The sequence below is a fragment of the Mus musculus genome, chromosome 2 (genome assembly GCF_000001635.26).
Source record: "Mus musculus strain C57BL/6J chromosome 2, GRCm38.p6 C57BL/6J".
Taxonomy (NCBI): Eukaryota; Metazoa; Chordata; class Mammalia; order Rodentia; family Muridae; genus Mus; species Mus musculus.
The window spans coordinates 89,992,183-90,007,711 of NC_000068.7; the positions used below are offsets into that span (position 1 = coordinate 89,992,183).

At 38.4% G+C, this 15,529-nt stretch overlaps 2 protein-coding genes across 2 annotated transcripts; both read left to right on the forward strand.

The window, feature by feature from the left end:
- The first annotated feature begins 1,212 nt into the window (after nt 1-1,212).
- Nucleotides 1,213-2,133, forward strand: Olfr1261 (olfactory receptor 1261). Its single transcript, NM_146474.1, has one exon. The coding sequence runs from the start codon at nt 1,213-1,215 to the stop codon at nt 2,131-2,133; it is 921 nt and encodes a 306-aa protein (NP_666685.1).
- Nucleotides 2,134-10,225: 8,092 nt separating this feature from the next.
- Olfr1262 (olfactory receptor 1262) lies at nt 10,226-11,140 on the forward strand. Its single transcript, NM_146974.1, has one exon. It carries the CDS (start codon nt 10,226-10,228, stop codon nt 11,138-11,140), a length of 915 nt encoding a protein of 304 aa, NP_667185.1.
- The last annotated feature ends 4,389 nt before the right edge of the window (nt 11,141-15,529 follow it).

Genomic DNA, 15,529 nt, shown 5'->3' on the forward strand with positions numbered 1-15,529 from the left:
CTATAGAAGACCCATGAATAGGAGGAAAATCCTCAGGTAATAAGCCACTCTAAAATCCAAATAGATTTCTCTTCATTTTTATTGTAACAGAGGGGTCTTGATGCTCAGCTCTCTATCCAGAATTTGGATATTACAGGAGAAAAATTATGTGGCTTTATGTTTTTGGAAGATGTTGTGGAAAGAGGCACAAATGGGAAGAAAAAGAATAAATTTTCTCCTTTGTGAGACCACTGACATACTAGTGAAAGTCACAGTTAGAGTTAAGAGAAAATATTTCTTATAGCATTAATCAACATTTCTACCATTTGTCTACTTTGAATGTATACCAAAAACAGAAATTATATTCTTAGGTGTCCTCACATCATGTAGCTTCATTTATAAACAATACAAAACAGCAGAATTTTCCCCGACCTTTAACATGATCCTAATTGAAGAAATAGTTTAACATTTAGAAAAAAAACTATAAAGTACTGTGATGACTAGAGGCACTTTGTACCCTTAACATGTATGCATCCAACAATACGAAGAAATCATGAAAGGATCATGAAAGAAGGAACCACGAGAAGCCTGGCACAGAGCTGCTGTTCTAGAATTAATCATACTCAATGAGATATAAGCACAAATGTTCTTTTATTTTCCATAATAACTCTGTAATTCTGTCTCTGTCCCTGGGTTCATGTGCATCCTATGATACAGAGGAATGATACATACATAACACAGACCTTTACATTGAGTGAGGCTTCAAGCTTTAGTTCTTTAGTGTCTCACTTACTTTCATGCACACTGAGTTCATAGACCTTTAACAGTCACAATCATGCACAAATGTAATTTCAAACAAATTGAGATTCATGATATTTGTCCTATAAGAACTAAACCCAGCACTGAAAGAAAGTCCTATTTGAGATTATCCCCTGGATTTAATTTTAAAAAATAATTGGCAGTAAATCATCAGCCAATAAGCATAAAAGACTTTGGTTGGTTGAACTATTACAATAAAGTATTAGTAGTAAGCCAATCTACTTCTCATCTTCAAAATTACCTGCACAGTGATCTTAATTGAAGAAGTAAGAATGTAGGGTTTTTTCATTGTTTCAGACATTCCAACAATGAGATCACAAAATACTTTAGCTTAGAGTTTAAAATATCACATGGATATTCTCTTGTTTTACAGATGATCATATCCACAGAACCTGAACTAACCCAAGGAAAAGGATGAGCAATGTCACAGAATTTATCCTCCTGGGCCTGACCCAAGACCCAGATCTGCAGAAATTCTTATTCATTGTGTGCTTAATAATCTATTTGATCACACTGGCTGGTAACATGCTCATCTCAGTCACCATCTTCATCAGCCCAGCCCTGGCCACTCCCATGTACTTCTTTCTTTCCTACTTGTCCGTCATAGATGGTTTCTACTCTTCTTCCATAGCACCCAAAATGATCTATGACCTAATCTCTGAGAAGAGCACCATATCCTTCAATGGCTGCATGACTCAGCTTTTTGTGGAGCATTTTTTTGCTGCAGCTGAAATCATCTTGCTGATGTCCATGGCCTATGATCGCTATGTAGCCATCTGCAAGCCCTTGCACTACATGACCATCATGAACCGACCTCTGTGTGTATTCCTGGTGGGGGCTGCTGTAATCTTAGGATTCATCCATGGAGGGATACAGATTTTGTTTATGGCCCAGTTACCATTCTGTGGCCCAAATATCATTGATCACTTTATGTGTGATTTAATACCACTCCTGGAGTTGGCCTGCACTGACACTCACACTCTGGGACCCCTGATCGCTGCCAACAGCGGGTCACTGTGTTTACTCATTTTCTCTATGCTGGTTGCTTCCTATGTGGTCATCCTTCGCTCCCTGAGAAATCACAGTGCAGAAGGGCGTCGCAAAGCCCTGTCTACCTGTGCCTCTCATGTCACCGTTGTTGTCTTATTCTTTGTTCCTTGTTCATACCTGTACCTAAGGCCCATGACCTCCTTCCCCACTGACAAAGCTGTAACTGTGTTTTGCACCCTAGTGACACCTATGCTGAACCCTCTGATCTATACCCTCAGAAATGAGGAAGTCAAAAGGGTTATGAAGAAGCTCTGGGGTCGAATGAGGAAAGCTGGTGACATGTAATCCTGGTGATTTTTATTCTTAGAAACAGTCTTTAGCGCTGTTCAATGGACAGTTGTTCTCCTTAAATGGTGGTGGTGGTGATAATAATAAATTATATATTATCTGTACTATTTTTCCACTGAATAATAATTATATATTTAAATGGAATACATTGTGACAATCCATGCAGATGTGATCAAATCATCGTGAAAAATGTTTCTATCCTTTTGAGATTTGACCTTCTGATATGTATTATAATGATACGTACTGCCCCCAAGACCTGGTTGGGCCCAGGAATGAGTGAATCTGCATGTACAATGCTCCTTAATTTAAAACTATTGGTTAAATTAAAATGCCAACAGCCAATAGCTAACCAGAAGAGACCTAGGCAGGGTTTGGAGTTCCTGGGCATGGGGTCTGAGTGACCACTCAAGGAGATTCAGGAGACTGAAGAAGTGGTGAGAGGAGAAGATGCCATAGGGTAAGAATCTTAAAATCATGGTGATGAGGGCTGGCTAGCTGAAGTTAGAGCAGCCCAGATAGAACATAGTATGTAATAGCTCAGGGTTATCCAAAGGAAAGTAGATTCTAATAGCATAGAGGGTAGATATCTGTCCACCTTTAGTGCTGACAAAGGTTTATTATAAATTAAAGGTCACATTTCTTCTGAGGCACCTCGATTTTGATTCCTGTTCTCCAACCTCACAATATTCCCCTCTTTCCAGTCCTCCCAGCCTAAAATAAAGTATCTTGGCTTTTACATTTGAGTGAGAGTATGCAGTATTTAGCTGTCTGTGCCTGGTCATTTCCCTTATTTCCCTCCAGTTCCACCCAGGGTGCTACAAGCTATAAAACACCATTCTATTTTATAGTTGAATGATATAATGTCAGTGTACACCTCATGTTTTTTTCATTATATTGAGAATTTTTTACTTGAATGCTGTATTTTTATTATCTCCATCTCTTTCCATCCAACTCTTTATAAGGTTTTTTTCTATAATGTGTGTTTGTGTGTGTGTGTGTGTGTGTGTGTGTGTGTGCATGCGCACACACACTCATAAGTGTTACTCATAAGAACGTGTGTTTAGAGATGACTACCATTATGTATTTGATTGCCTATTAGGAAAGTCATCCCTAAAAATGACTAATTCGTACTCTCTCTGGAACCATTGGTTGCCCATGTTTCATCTAGGAAAATATGCAGTCTTGAGAAATCTCCCTCATTTATATTGTCATGTCAACTGGTGTCCTGATCATGCTAAATCAATACAGTTCTAACTTTGTTCCAGATATGCCTCTTACTTCCCATCAAAGAAATTTCTTTTTTTTTTTTTTAGAAATTTCTTTTTGCTACAGATGGAAACTACTACAGAGATCTCCTACTAGTCAAAATGCAAAGAATAAGTGGCCATGGATGGCCTGCCCAAATAGTAGAGCTAAAGCTCAGAAAGCAGTGCAGAAGAGGGGACAGGAACATTGTACGGGCCAGGGGGGTTGGATGCCTGCTGTGAGATACTAGTTACTAACCATGGCAGGGATACCATGCCCATGAAATCTCAGCCATATGGTTGCTGAAATGGAGAGACAATTTTGGAAGTTAGGTTTCTTTAAAAGCACACTAGTGTTATAAGAGTATGCTTTCATTTTAATCCCTGGTGTAGGGATGTGGGGCTGCTTTGCACTGTCCACAGCAGCTGAGCGTGATTTGCTTCATACCCTAGCAGAAGTTTGGATTTGCCAGCTACAGATAATTTCAGCAACGGTGTGATATTTGGAACTGTGGGAACTTTGCAGAAGGTACATATATGGTAAAACCCCAATAGGCTGTCAGTGGTGTTGGTCAGTTAGAGGTTGTTTGTGGTTTGTTAGTCATGGTCAAAGAAAAACAAGAGGAAATAAATTAGCTTCATGGGTTTTCCCTAATTTCTCAGTCTCCTCCATCCTTGTGTCTCTCCTGTCTAGTGTTAGGGGGTGACACTGGGGGTGCGGTTGGGAGTGACACTGGGGGTAAAGGTGGGGGGTGGGGTGGGATAAAGTGTGGGAAAAAGAAAAACACACAAAGCAGCAAACACCAGCTACACTGAATCACACCACAGTTTTTTAATTAATTCTTTCTTCACTGGCAGAAATAGCAATTCACATTAGGCATACATATAAGTGGACTGGACTAACAGTAAGACTCAAAAGGAACAGCAACAGTCCACAGTGTTTTTAGAACCCCTACAATACTTAATTTCTATAAAATAAGAAAAATTAATATAACATAAGTCCCAATTAAACAATACTCATCATTATACCAAGGCCTTCATAAAACATAAACTTTATTTGTTTTTTAAGGAAAATACTTATAAAGAGAAAAGAAACAAGAATTTGCATGGTTCTGTTGTTGTAGGTGTGAAATTGATCAACACTAAAATATTTGGTACCTTTCATGCTCAGCCCTACAGGTTGTATTTTAAATGAGGTTAAACTAAAAGAAACAAAGACAAGTATATATAAAAGTAGTAGAGGAGGTTGAACAAGTCTTCAAGAATGCTATCTTCCTAAGTTAGGTTATCAAATATACTAAATCTACTAACACAGTAGAAAGCTTTTCACTTAGCACACACACACACACACACACACACACACACACACACACACACACACACACACACCTACCTCTTTCAGAAATTCTTTTATGTTATGTCTCAAGTACAAAATTATCTGCTTAAAATAATTCAAGCCGAGGAAATGATTTCTGTGCAAAGTGCCTGCCATGAGAACCTGAGTTTGGATCCTCAGTTCCCATAAAAACCAAGCATGGCAGAAAGCTTATATAACAGTGGTGTTGGAGGAAGGATTCAGAGGGCTTCCAGGGCTTATGAGCTAACACTATGTCTAAACAGTGAACTCTAGGATCAGTGAAAGACCCTGCCTCATAAGTAAGGTGGGAAAATTTGTAAGTCACCTAACTGTGATATGTATATTCACATACATCAAAATACTTAGAAACTAAATATAAGTAAAACTATTTATTAAAATGTTTAGGAAATTGGCTTGAGTAAAGAAAATATGGTTGATAAAGCCTGGAACAAACAGGCTTGCTGTGTCATCTTAGCCTCTGACATTGATGCGCACTGTGAATGCATGCCAGTTGCTTCTCTCTCTACCTGATTCATCAGTACAAAGGAGAATCACATAGTTTTTAAATAGCAAGACATAAATTCTTTACACTAATATAGTGCAGTAGTTGAAAGATTGTGAAAGTTGTTCAAACTCTGGACAAGCTTCACGATATCACCGGACAATAGTAGATGCTGGGGCTGTCATTCCTAATAGAATGTTCATAGCATACAACCCCTGTCCTGCAGTATCCATGACTACAGGAAGTGTTTTGGTTTTGACTTGTTTTATGTAGTGGTTTGTCTATATTTAATTCAGGTTCCATATTAAATGTTAGCTGCATAAAATGAGTTTTGAAGAATTCCTCAGTCTCAATTTTGTAGAAGAGTTTAAGAAGTACTATGAAAGTCTTTCTGTAGGATTGTAAGAACTTGAGATTATCAACCTGAATGAGATAACCCAGCACCAAAAAGACATACATGGTATGTATTAACAAGTGGATATTAGCCATAAAATACAGGTACTCTGATACATTCCACAGACTCAAAGAAGGTAAACAGGGAGGAAGGTGGAAACGAGAAACCTTGAATCTCACTTAGAACAGGGAATAAAATAGTCATAAGAGGAGATGTAGGGAGGACACTTGGAGAGAGGGGGGATGGCAGAGTATGAGGTTCAGATTCAGGTGTGGGGGAAGGATAAACAAGATAGCTAGATGGCCATGAAAATGAATAGAAATCTGCAACTGACAGGGGTAAGGAGTTGAGGGCATCTCCAGGATGAGATAGAGACCCTGAGTAAGGGAGGCACCAAAGAATCAATGGGGGTGATCTTAGCTGTGACTCACTACATTGGAGATACAGAACCTGAAGAGGCCACCTCTAGAGCCAGACAGGAACCTCAGTGGGGCAATAGAGGCACCAACCCACCCACAATATTTTCAACCCAAATTTTATCCTGTCTACATGTAATGCAGGCATGAGGGAGAGAGCAGATACTGAGGGAATGGCCAACTAATAACCAGCCCAACTCCAGACCTATCCCGTGGGCAAGCACCAGTGCCTAATGCTATTAATGATACTCTGTTATGCTTGCAGACAGAAACATGCTGTCCTCTGAGAGGCTCCACTCAGCAGCTGACTCCCACGGATACAGACACCCACTGCCAAGGTGTGGATTGAGCTTGGACACTTATGGAAGAATAGGAAGAAGGATTGTGGGGCCCAAAAAGAATAGGAACTCCACAGGAACACCAAAAGAATCAACTAACCTGGACCCCTGGGGTTCTCAGAGTTTGAACCACCAGCCAACGAACATACATGGGCTGGACTTAGGCCTCTTCACACATATGTAGCTGATGTGTAGCTTGGTCTTCATGTGGGTCCTGAACAACTGGCAAGGAGACTATCCCAAAAGCTGTTGCCTGTACAAGGGATATGTTCTTCTAGCTGGGCTGCCTTGTCTGGCCTCAGTGGGAGAAGAAGTGCCTAGCATCAAAGAGACTTGAAGTGTCAGAATTGGAATATACCCAGTGGGCCCCCACCCACTCAAAGAAGGAGGGGAGGGGAATAGGAGAAGGATTGCAGGGGTGGTGACTGGGAGGGGGCAGTGAGTGAGATATAAAGTGAATAAATAAAATAAATATTAAATATTAAATTAAATATTAACATAAAATAAATATTAAATTAAAAAAAAAGATTTTGAGAGAATCAATAAGTGAGGCTTTCTAGGTCAGGGACTTTCTTTCATGATGACCTGCTTCAGTCTCAAATGGGAATCAAATTTAAGCACATGTTCCAACATAAATGAGTTAAAGGCATTACTCTAAGTCAAATAGGGCATGAAGAAGGTCTATATATGATTCTCAGTGGAAAAAAATTTTATAAATTGGTTACTTTATTTATTAACATTTCAAATGTTATTTCTCTTTCTGGTTTCCACTCCAAAAACCATCTATCTCATAGGCCTTTCCCCTGCTTCTATGAGGATGCTCCCCCACCCACCCACTCCTGCCTCACTGCCCTAGCACACCCCTATGCTAGGGCATTGAGTTTCCACAGGACCAAGGACCTCCCCTTCCATTGATATCAGATAAAGCAAGTTTCTACTACATAACCAGCTGGAGCCAGGGGTACTCTTTGGTTGGTGGTTTAGCCCCTTGGAGCTCTGGAGGATTTGGTCAGTTGATATTGTTGTTCTTCCTATGGGGTTGCAAACCCCTTCAGCTCCTTCAGTCCTTACCCTAACTCCTCCATTGGGGTCCCTGTGCTCAGTCCGATGGTTGGCTGAGAGCATTACCATCTGTGTTGGTCAGGCTCTGGCAGGGCCTCTCAGGGGACAGCTATACCAAGCTCCTGTCAGTAAGCACCTCTTGGCATCAGCAATAGTGTCTGAGTTTGGTGTCTGCTGATGTTATGGATCTTGAGGTGGGGCAGTCTCTGCATGGCCTCTCTTTTAGTCCCTGCTCCACTTTTTGTCCTTGAATTTCCTTAAGAGAGAAGTTCTGGGTTAATATTTTTGAGATGGATGGGTAAACTTCTGGCCTAGCATGTACATAAATCTGAATTCAATCCACAACCCAACAGCATTTCTAAAACTAGCCACTGCTAATGATGTTTGTAGGTACCAGTGGGAGTAAGCAAAGGACCTTGGCAAAGATTTCAAAGGAGAGGATTACCAATCCTCTGGGTATTTGCAAAGCTAAAATATGACCAGACTTTCAAGACTGTGCAAATCTCTTTAAATATTTCTCTAGCATGGAGAAGAAACAGAAGAATCCAAACAAAGGGTTAGTGTGTCAATGCCTGAAGCATAGCATGAATCAATATGATGAAGATTTGTCTAAGAGAAACTACTCTAATGTTTGTGTGTTTCCAAGGAGAAGGAGTTAAAGAGGAGCTTGAGTTGAGAGATAATAGAAATGCTATTTCCACATTGTTCCCAGACTCTTAGGAAGAAGAAAAAAAGTACCTGAATGGATAAGGTGGAAATCTAACCAATTTGATTTTATTTTCTTATACATGCTATAGTTGAATATACTAATGTTTTCTGATTTGAGTAATTTGCCTTTATTCTGTGTTATTATCTATTATTGTGGTGTAAGTGTGTGTGTGTGTGTGTGTGTGTGTGTGTGTGTGTGTGTGTGTGTGTGTCTACACCAATCAATCATAGAAAATTAATAAAGTAAGTAGGAATTAAATCATAGAAATATCAATGTTCCTAATTAGAATATTTTATTTTGGAATAAATTGTGAAAATAGAACCAAAACTAAAAAATAAAAATACATAAATTAGAGAATTGTCTAGAAAAATAATAACTCCAGTGTTAGATTATAGAATCGACTGAACACTGTGCTGGGTGTGTCCAGAGGGGAAGAAAGAATAACTGCAATCAATCCACAGAGGAATCCACAACCAACTACAACCCAGTAGGTGAACACTAAATCTTTTCTCCCCAAATTTAACTTGATTTAGCCAAATTGTTCTCACTCAAGAAGAATATGCAGTTATATGCTTGAAATAAATTTTGTATTTTTCTGTGAAAATGAATTTGGACACAAAATTGGGAAAACACTATCAGTAATTTTACTTACTGTGGTGCTGCTGAGAATGATGGAAATCGCTTCTGAAATGTTGTGGTTTGTGTCTACAACTCACTAAGCAATTAATTCTACATGCTTGTTTGTAATGACTTAAAGTTTGTCCCCTTCTCATGATTTCAACACTGTCGATGTGAAGTTAGGATCTGTGAGACTGATTAGCCGCATCACCCCCTCCTACGGAAGCTGTAAGCAGAGTGGGGACACTCTGGGACTAAAGCCAAATTGAAGATCTATTGCTTCTTCACAGTTCCTCTGCTTCTCACTCTTAATTGGGCTGAAATTTATGGGAATTTTTTAAACTGGAGTAGGCTGGAAGAATTTTTGGTATGATTTTGGGTAGATATTAGGGAAAGAAATAAAGAAAAAAATACCCACAGCTCACTAGCAGCAACTCTAATTCATACTTGGAAAATCTACATCTATTTCATTTTAAATAATATATTGTACTCTCCTTAATATTTCTTCAACTTTACAACGAAACTATAAGTTCATCTTATTTTGACTTAATTTTCTGTTAAAAGGAAAAGTGTGATATCTTATGTGACTCTGTCACTTGTGTTTCATCAACAAGAAAGTTGAGGTAACAACATATCTAGTTTAATTCTAATTGTTAAATGTGATTAGAGAGGAGAAATTTACCCAGTCCTAAGAATGATTATTCTTATGATCAAAGTGCAACTGTAAGAAAAATTTATTACTGAAATACTGAGGTATTTTATGGAGATTTTTTTTTTTACTACTTACATATAAACATCCAGATATGGAGAAAAGAAACATGGAAGAAGTGACCATGGAGAACCAGGGATAAAATATGGTTTTCTGGAGGCATTATACTCAGTAAGCTGTAACACATATGGTTCTTTGGCATTTGTAAAGAAGACAGTTCTACCCATAGCACATCTCTGTCCCTAGGGGCAGATATTATCATATGATAGAGAAGAATTGTAGATCACAAAGTTTAAGGGCTTTAAGTTTAGCAGCATTTGCCTATATAGTGTGTATTGTCCATTTATTTGTTCAGTAATGAATTTTTATCAAAAATGTCAATGTACATAAACAGAACTTCAAAATTATTAATATCTGCCCTGGAAAAACACAATGAAATGCCAGGGCCTGGTTAGAAGATAATTTGTAAGTCATCTACTATAATGATGTTTTGATTTCTTGTAAGATCCTGTCCATGAAAATCCATTAGGAGTAATGCAACCTATCCAATATGATATAACTGCATGGGATGTGTTACTGTCTGCAGAAGTAAACAGCAGTGCAGCTATGTTCACCTCAGGGACCAGAAGTAATAAGATAAGTACTTCAGTGTTTCATGTTAAATATCATCACTGAGACACCCTATGGTTTCTTTTCAGATGACCATATGCACAGAGACTGTACTAAATTGATGGGGAAAAATGAGCAATGTCACAGAATTCATCCTCCTGGGCCTGACCCAAGACCCAGATCTGCAGAAACTCTTATTTATTGTGTGCTTAATAATCTATTTGATCACACTGGCAGGTAACATGCTCATCTCAGTCACCATTTTCATCAGCCCAGCCCTGGCCACTCCCATGTACTTCTTTCTGTCCTACTTGTCCATCATAGATGGTTTCTACTCTTCTTCCATCACACCCAAAATGATCTATGACCTAATCTCTGAGAAGAGCACCATATCCTTCAATGGCTGCATGACTCAGCTTTTTGCTGAGCACTTTTTTGCTGCAGCTGAAATCATCTTGCTGATTTCCATGGCCTATGATCGCTATGTAGCCATCTGCAAGCCCTTGCACTACATGACCATCATGAACCGACATGTATGTATTTTCTTAGTGGTAGCAGCTGGAATCGTGGGGTTTGTTCATGGAATGATACAGACTACATTTATAGCCCAATTACCCTTCTGTGGCCCCAATATCATTAATCACTTTATATGTGATTTAATACCACTTTTGGAGTTGGCCTGCACTGACACTCACACTCTGGGGCCACTGATAGCTGCCAACAGCGGGTCAATGTGTTTACTCATTTTCTCTATGCTGGTTGCTTCCTATGTGGTCATCCTTCGCTCCCTAAGGAATCACAGTGCAGAAGGGCGTCGCAAAGCCCTGTCTACCTGTGCCTCTCATGTCACCGTTGTTGTCTTATTCTTTGTACCTTGTTCATACTTGTATGTGAGACCAGTGATCTCCTTCCACATTGACAAAATTGTGAGTGTGTTTTACACCCTAGTGACTCCTCTGTTGAACCCTCTGATCTATACCCTCAGAAATGAGGAGGTCAAAAGGGTTATGAAGAAGCTCCTGGGGTCAAATCATGTCAAACACTAGTTAAATAAAGCCAGTCATTTGTTATAGCAAGGCAGGAATACCTAGTGGTATTTCATATAGATTTTTTTCTCTAAGTGATTTAAATTAATATAGACAAGTACATTTTGTACCAGAATTAGCACAGGATGATATATATTAATGTAGTAGAAACAGTATAATTACACTTATAGAAAACGTATATGACAACATCAAAATGATAAGGGTTTCTAGGACATTAAAATTTTATTAATTATTTATATTTAAAATCTTTAAATTCAGTTCCAATTTTTAATCAAAATAGTTTATTGTGAACTATGGTCACCCTAGTCTGCTTAGAAGGCATTTCTCCTATTGAACCATATTTAGGGATTTGTACCCCTACTTCACTTGCTCCTTCTCTTTCTTGCCCTCCCTAGCCTGTAATGATCTTTACTTGGCTCCCAACTTCAGTGAGACAAAGACAACAAATGCTGTGGAGAATGCAAGGGAAGGGGAACTCCTATTCACCTTGATAGAAGGGTAAACTAATGCAGCCACAATGGAAATCAGTTAGAGTCTTTTTCAAAAAAATAAAATAAAACAATATGACCCAGCTATAACTCTCCTGGGCATTTCCTTAAAGGGCATTGACCTACAACCAAGGTGTCTGTAAGTCTGTGTTAGTTGCTTCTCTCTTCATACTAACTAAGAAATGGAATTTACCAATGTGTATACACTGATAAATGGATAAAGAAAATGTGGTAATATACATAATGGAATTTTATTCCACACACAAAAAAATGAAAATACATAATTTCCAGGACAGCCAGGGCTATACAGAGAAACCCTGTCTCAAAAAACCAAAATAATAGTAATAACAATAATAATAATTTTCATATAAATGATTGAGTCTAAAAAATATTATATTGAATGAGATAATCCAGATCCAAAGTGGGAAACACTGTATGTTCTTTTTCACATGTGGATCTAACTTGTACTTTTACATTTCTATAGTTAAGGAAAAATCCCTAAAAAGCCTTGAAAGCAAGAAAGAAAACAAAATGGTATGAAGAAGAAAGAGGGTTGAAGGGGAAGAATAGAAAAACACATTTCATGTGAAAGTTAGGATGCAAATACTATGGGCGAAAATATTTAAATGGGGGTTGGGGGAAGGGTGAAGGAAAGTGGGAGTGATGGGCAGCAGGGGGATAAACAAAAACTAAGGATGTATGAAAACCATATGGAAACCTACAACTATAAAAACTAACTGACTAACTAAAAGGATATAAAAATGGGTCTAAGCCACTATTGATTGATTTTTTTTTCTGCTTAATTTTATATTTTGTTTTGTTTGTTTTTAGTTACTTGTTATATTTTTGAGATAATAATACAGTTACCTCATTTCTCCTTCCAAATGCTCCTGTATAATGCTTCTTGCTTTCTTTCAAAATCATGGCCTCTTTTTGTCAATAATTGTTATATATATATTATATATATTCGTGTGTGTGTGTGTGTGTGTGTGTGTGTGTGTGTGTGTGTGTGTGATCATAATGTATATAGTCAGAGACAAAACGATGATGGAGTTTTCTCTGAGGGTGTGTCTCCTAATAATGCCAAAGCTATACTCATAAAGTCCCACAGATATGATTGTCTACACATGAACTGAACAAGGATAACAGCAATAGGCATGCTAATGTGAATGGGGGAAAGGCCGAGAGGACTCAGCCCTACACAAAGAACCACAGGCAACTAAGGAGTACCAAGAGCAGGAAAAATAGTCTTCTTCAGGGAAGAGCACACCAATACCAACAATGGTCATTGCTTAAAAAATGCATACAAGTAATATAATTTTCAAAAAGTGTTTAATAAGTAGGTTTTAACATGATGATCTCAGAAGCCATAGTTTAATAAACCAAAATCTATTACAATATCCCTACCAGCCTTGGGGAAACCCAAATACTGTTTTTCTGCTAAAGGAATACAGCAATACAATGACTCTTAATAATATTCTGCCATACTCATAGATCTGTGCTTCACTCACCCATCATAATAGAAGCCTCTTCGGGCAATAGATGAAAACTAACACAGAGACCCACAACTGGAGTACATATCAAGAATGAGAAATCTTGGAACACGCAATTCTAAATGGGGTGTTTGCATTAAACCTTTCCCCTTCAGGACTCAGGGAGCTATGTCAAAAAGGAGGTAGAAAAATTGTAAGAGCCAGAGGGAATGGATGAGTCCAAGAAAACAGTATCTTCCAGACACAGTAAGACTGATGCACATATGAACTCAAAGAGACTTTAGCAGCACATATAGGCCTTGGATAGGTTCAAGCTATACAGGGTCCCATGCAGAGACGGTGAAATGAACATAAATTCTCAATCCTAACCAACAAGCTATCTCCTACTGACATCAGATTGCAAAGGAAAAATGGAGTCTCCAATGACTCCAATGTCCAATACACAGACTCTCCAATGGAGTCTGTGTATATTAACCACATAAGGTTAGGGGCCTATGCTCAGCAGTAAATGACCAACACAAAATTAACTCACTGGTAGTTTTGTAAACTTTATGTCTCACGTTGCTTTATTTGGACATTTTTGCCTTACTAAGATTCTGCTTATATGCTATGGTTTCAAAGTTTAAGATTTTTAATGGTTTGTTGGTGTGTGTGTGTGTGTGTGTGTGTGTGTGTGTGTGTGTGTGCCTCTCTGTGTATATGCCTCTGTGTGTGTAACCTCTATGTGTGTGTGCCTCTGTGTGTATGTGTTTGTGCCCATGTTCATATGTATGTTTATGATTTTTATTTGCTCTGGTTTATTTTATGCTGATTTGTTTGTTTGTTTGATCATTTGCCTGTTGGTGTTATAAAAAAAAAAAGAGAGAACAAAGCCTGTAGAGTTTGGGGAGGAGGTTCTGGTAGGATTTGGGAGAGGAGTAACTGTGATCAGAATATATTGTATAAAATTTTTAAAAGAATAAATCCCAGTGTCATGCAGGATAGGGCACTTTGAACTATTGTTGAGGGACCTTCAGAGCCTCCCAAAATAACATAAACTATTGCCATTCCTCTTGATGCAAAACAGATCAGATTGCAAGAACCTTTTGTTGAAGATAGCATACAGTTTGAATGCAGGACATGGGTAAGTCAAGCTGGAACTGACCTGAAAAATGACTAACCTTCACAGTGCCAGAAGTTGCTATGAAGGATACTCCATGAGAAAAGCCATCAATGGTCTTATCTTGTTGTAGATTCTAAATCCTTATTCCAACCTCCCAAGGTAAATTATGTCCATTGATTTAATAGTGGCAAGACTGTTTTGGATATAGCCAACTGCTTTCTAGTTGCATTTGAGGGCCATTCGCGTGCAGAAATGATATCTGGTTCTGTAAGCCTCGTAAAACACCTGTGGCTGAGTGCCTCAGACCTAATCAAGGCATCTTCATCTCCCCCTCTAAGACCCAAAGAACATTGTGGAAAAGAGAGCAGGAAGAAAAAGACAGAGGACATAGGTGAGCTATGAAATACCATCTTGTACATGTGACATGGCCACTGCAATCTTGAACATACATTAGCTGAGGCTACTGCATCAGACTTACATAAATAAAAACACATAGTGGAAATTGACTATTGAGAACTCAGCAGAAGTAAGAGGGTTGTTAGAGGGCGGCTAGTGGGCAGTGCATATGATCATACCGCACTGTCTATAAGTGTGATACTGCCAAAAATAAAGAAACTAGTATGTGATTTATTTAGACAGTGGACTTTTTAGCCATAAAAAAAGAAATTATGTCATTTTTAAGAAATAGATGCAGCAGAAAATAATCATATTAAGCAAATTAAGAAAGACCACATGTCTCTCTCATTTGTGAAATCTAGGTATTATGTATATAAAGTCATTTGTTTGTGTATGCATGATATGAGTGTAAAACACTCTCTAGAGTAACAAAGAGGAGAGAGGGGGATGATAAATTAAGGATGGGGTTTATGGGGTGAGTATATTCAAAGTACACTATATACTCATACATGAATGTCTTTATGGAATACTATACTGTCTACAATGAAGATATGTCAATTCAAAATATTGTTAAAACAAAAACTTGAGTTCATAATTCTCAATAGAATAAATATGAGATGAAATCAAGTGCAAGTGATGGAGCCTGGAGAGGAGGGAGAGCAGCAAATTAATAAAAGGAAGATACAGAGCAGTAGGGAGGCACACATGAGAAGAAAGCACATGTAAAAATGCCACAGTGCAATCCATTGTTATGCATGTGTGACAATACACGGGTTTTTGTAATATAAGAAGGCATTCTTGAGGGGGGAGTGAAAAAACACTCAGGATCCTCTCCTCTCTTAGTCCTCTGGAGGAAGGAGGAGACTGGACCCAACAGAACCAGGACCAGATTTCCCTCTGGGCTAAGCTT

What these genes read in the sequence shown, in the direction of transcription:
- Olfr1261 (NM_146474.1), top strand. Translation starts at nt 1,213, where the DNA reads ATGAGCAATGTCACAGAATTTATCCTCCTGGGCCTGACCCAAGACCCA.
- Olfr1262 (NM_146974.1), top strand. Translation starts at nt 10,226, where the DNA reads ATGAGCAATGTCACAGAATTCATCCTCCTGGGCCTGACCCAAGACCCA.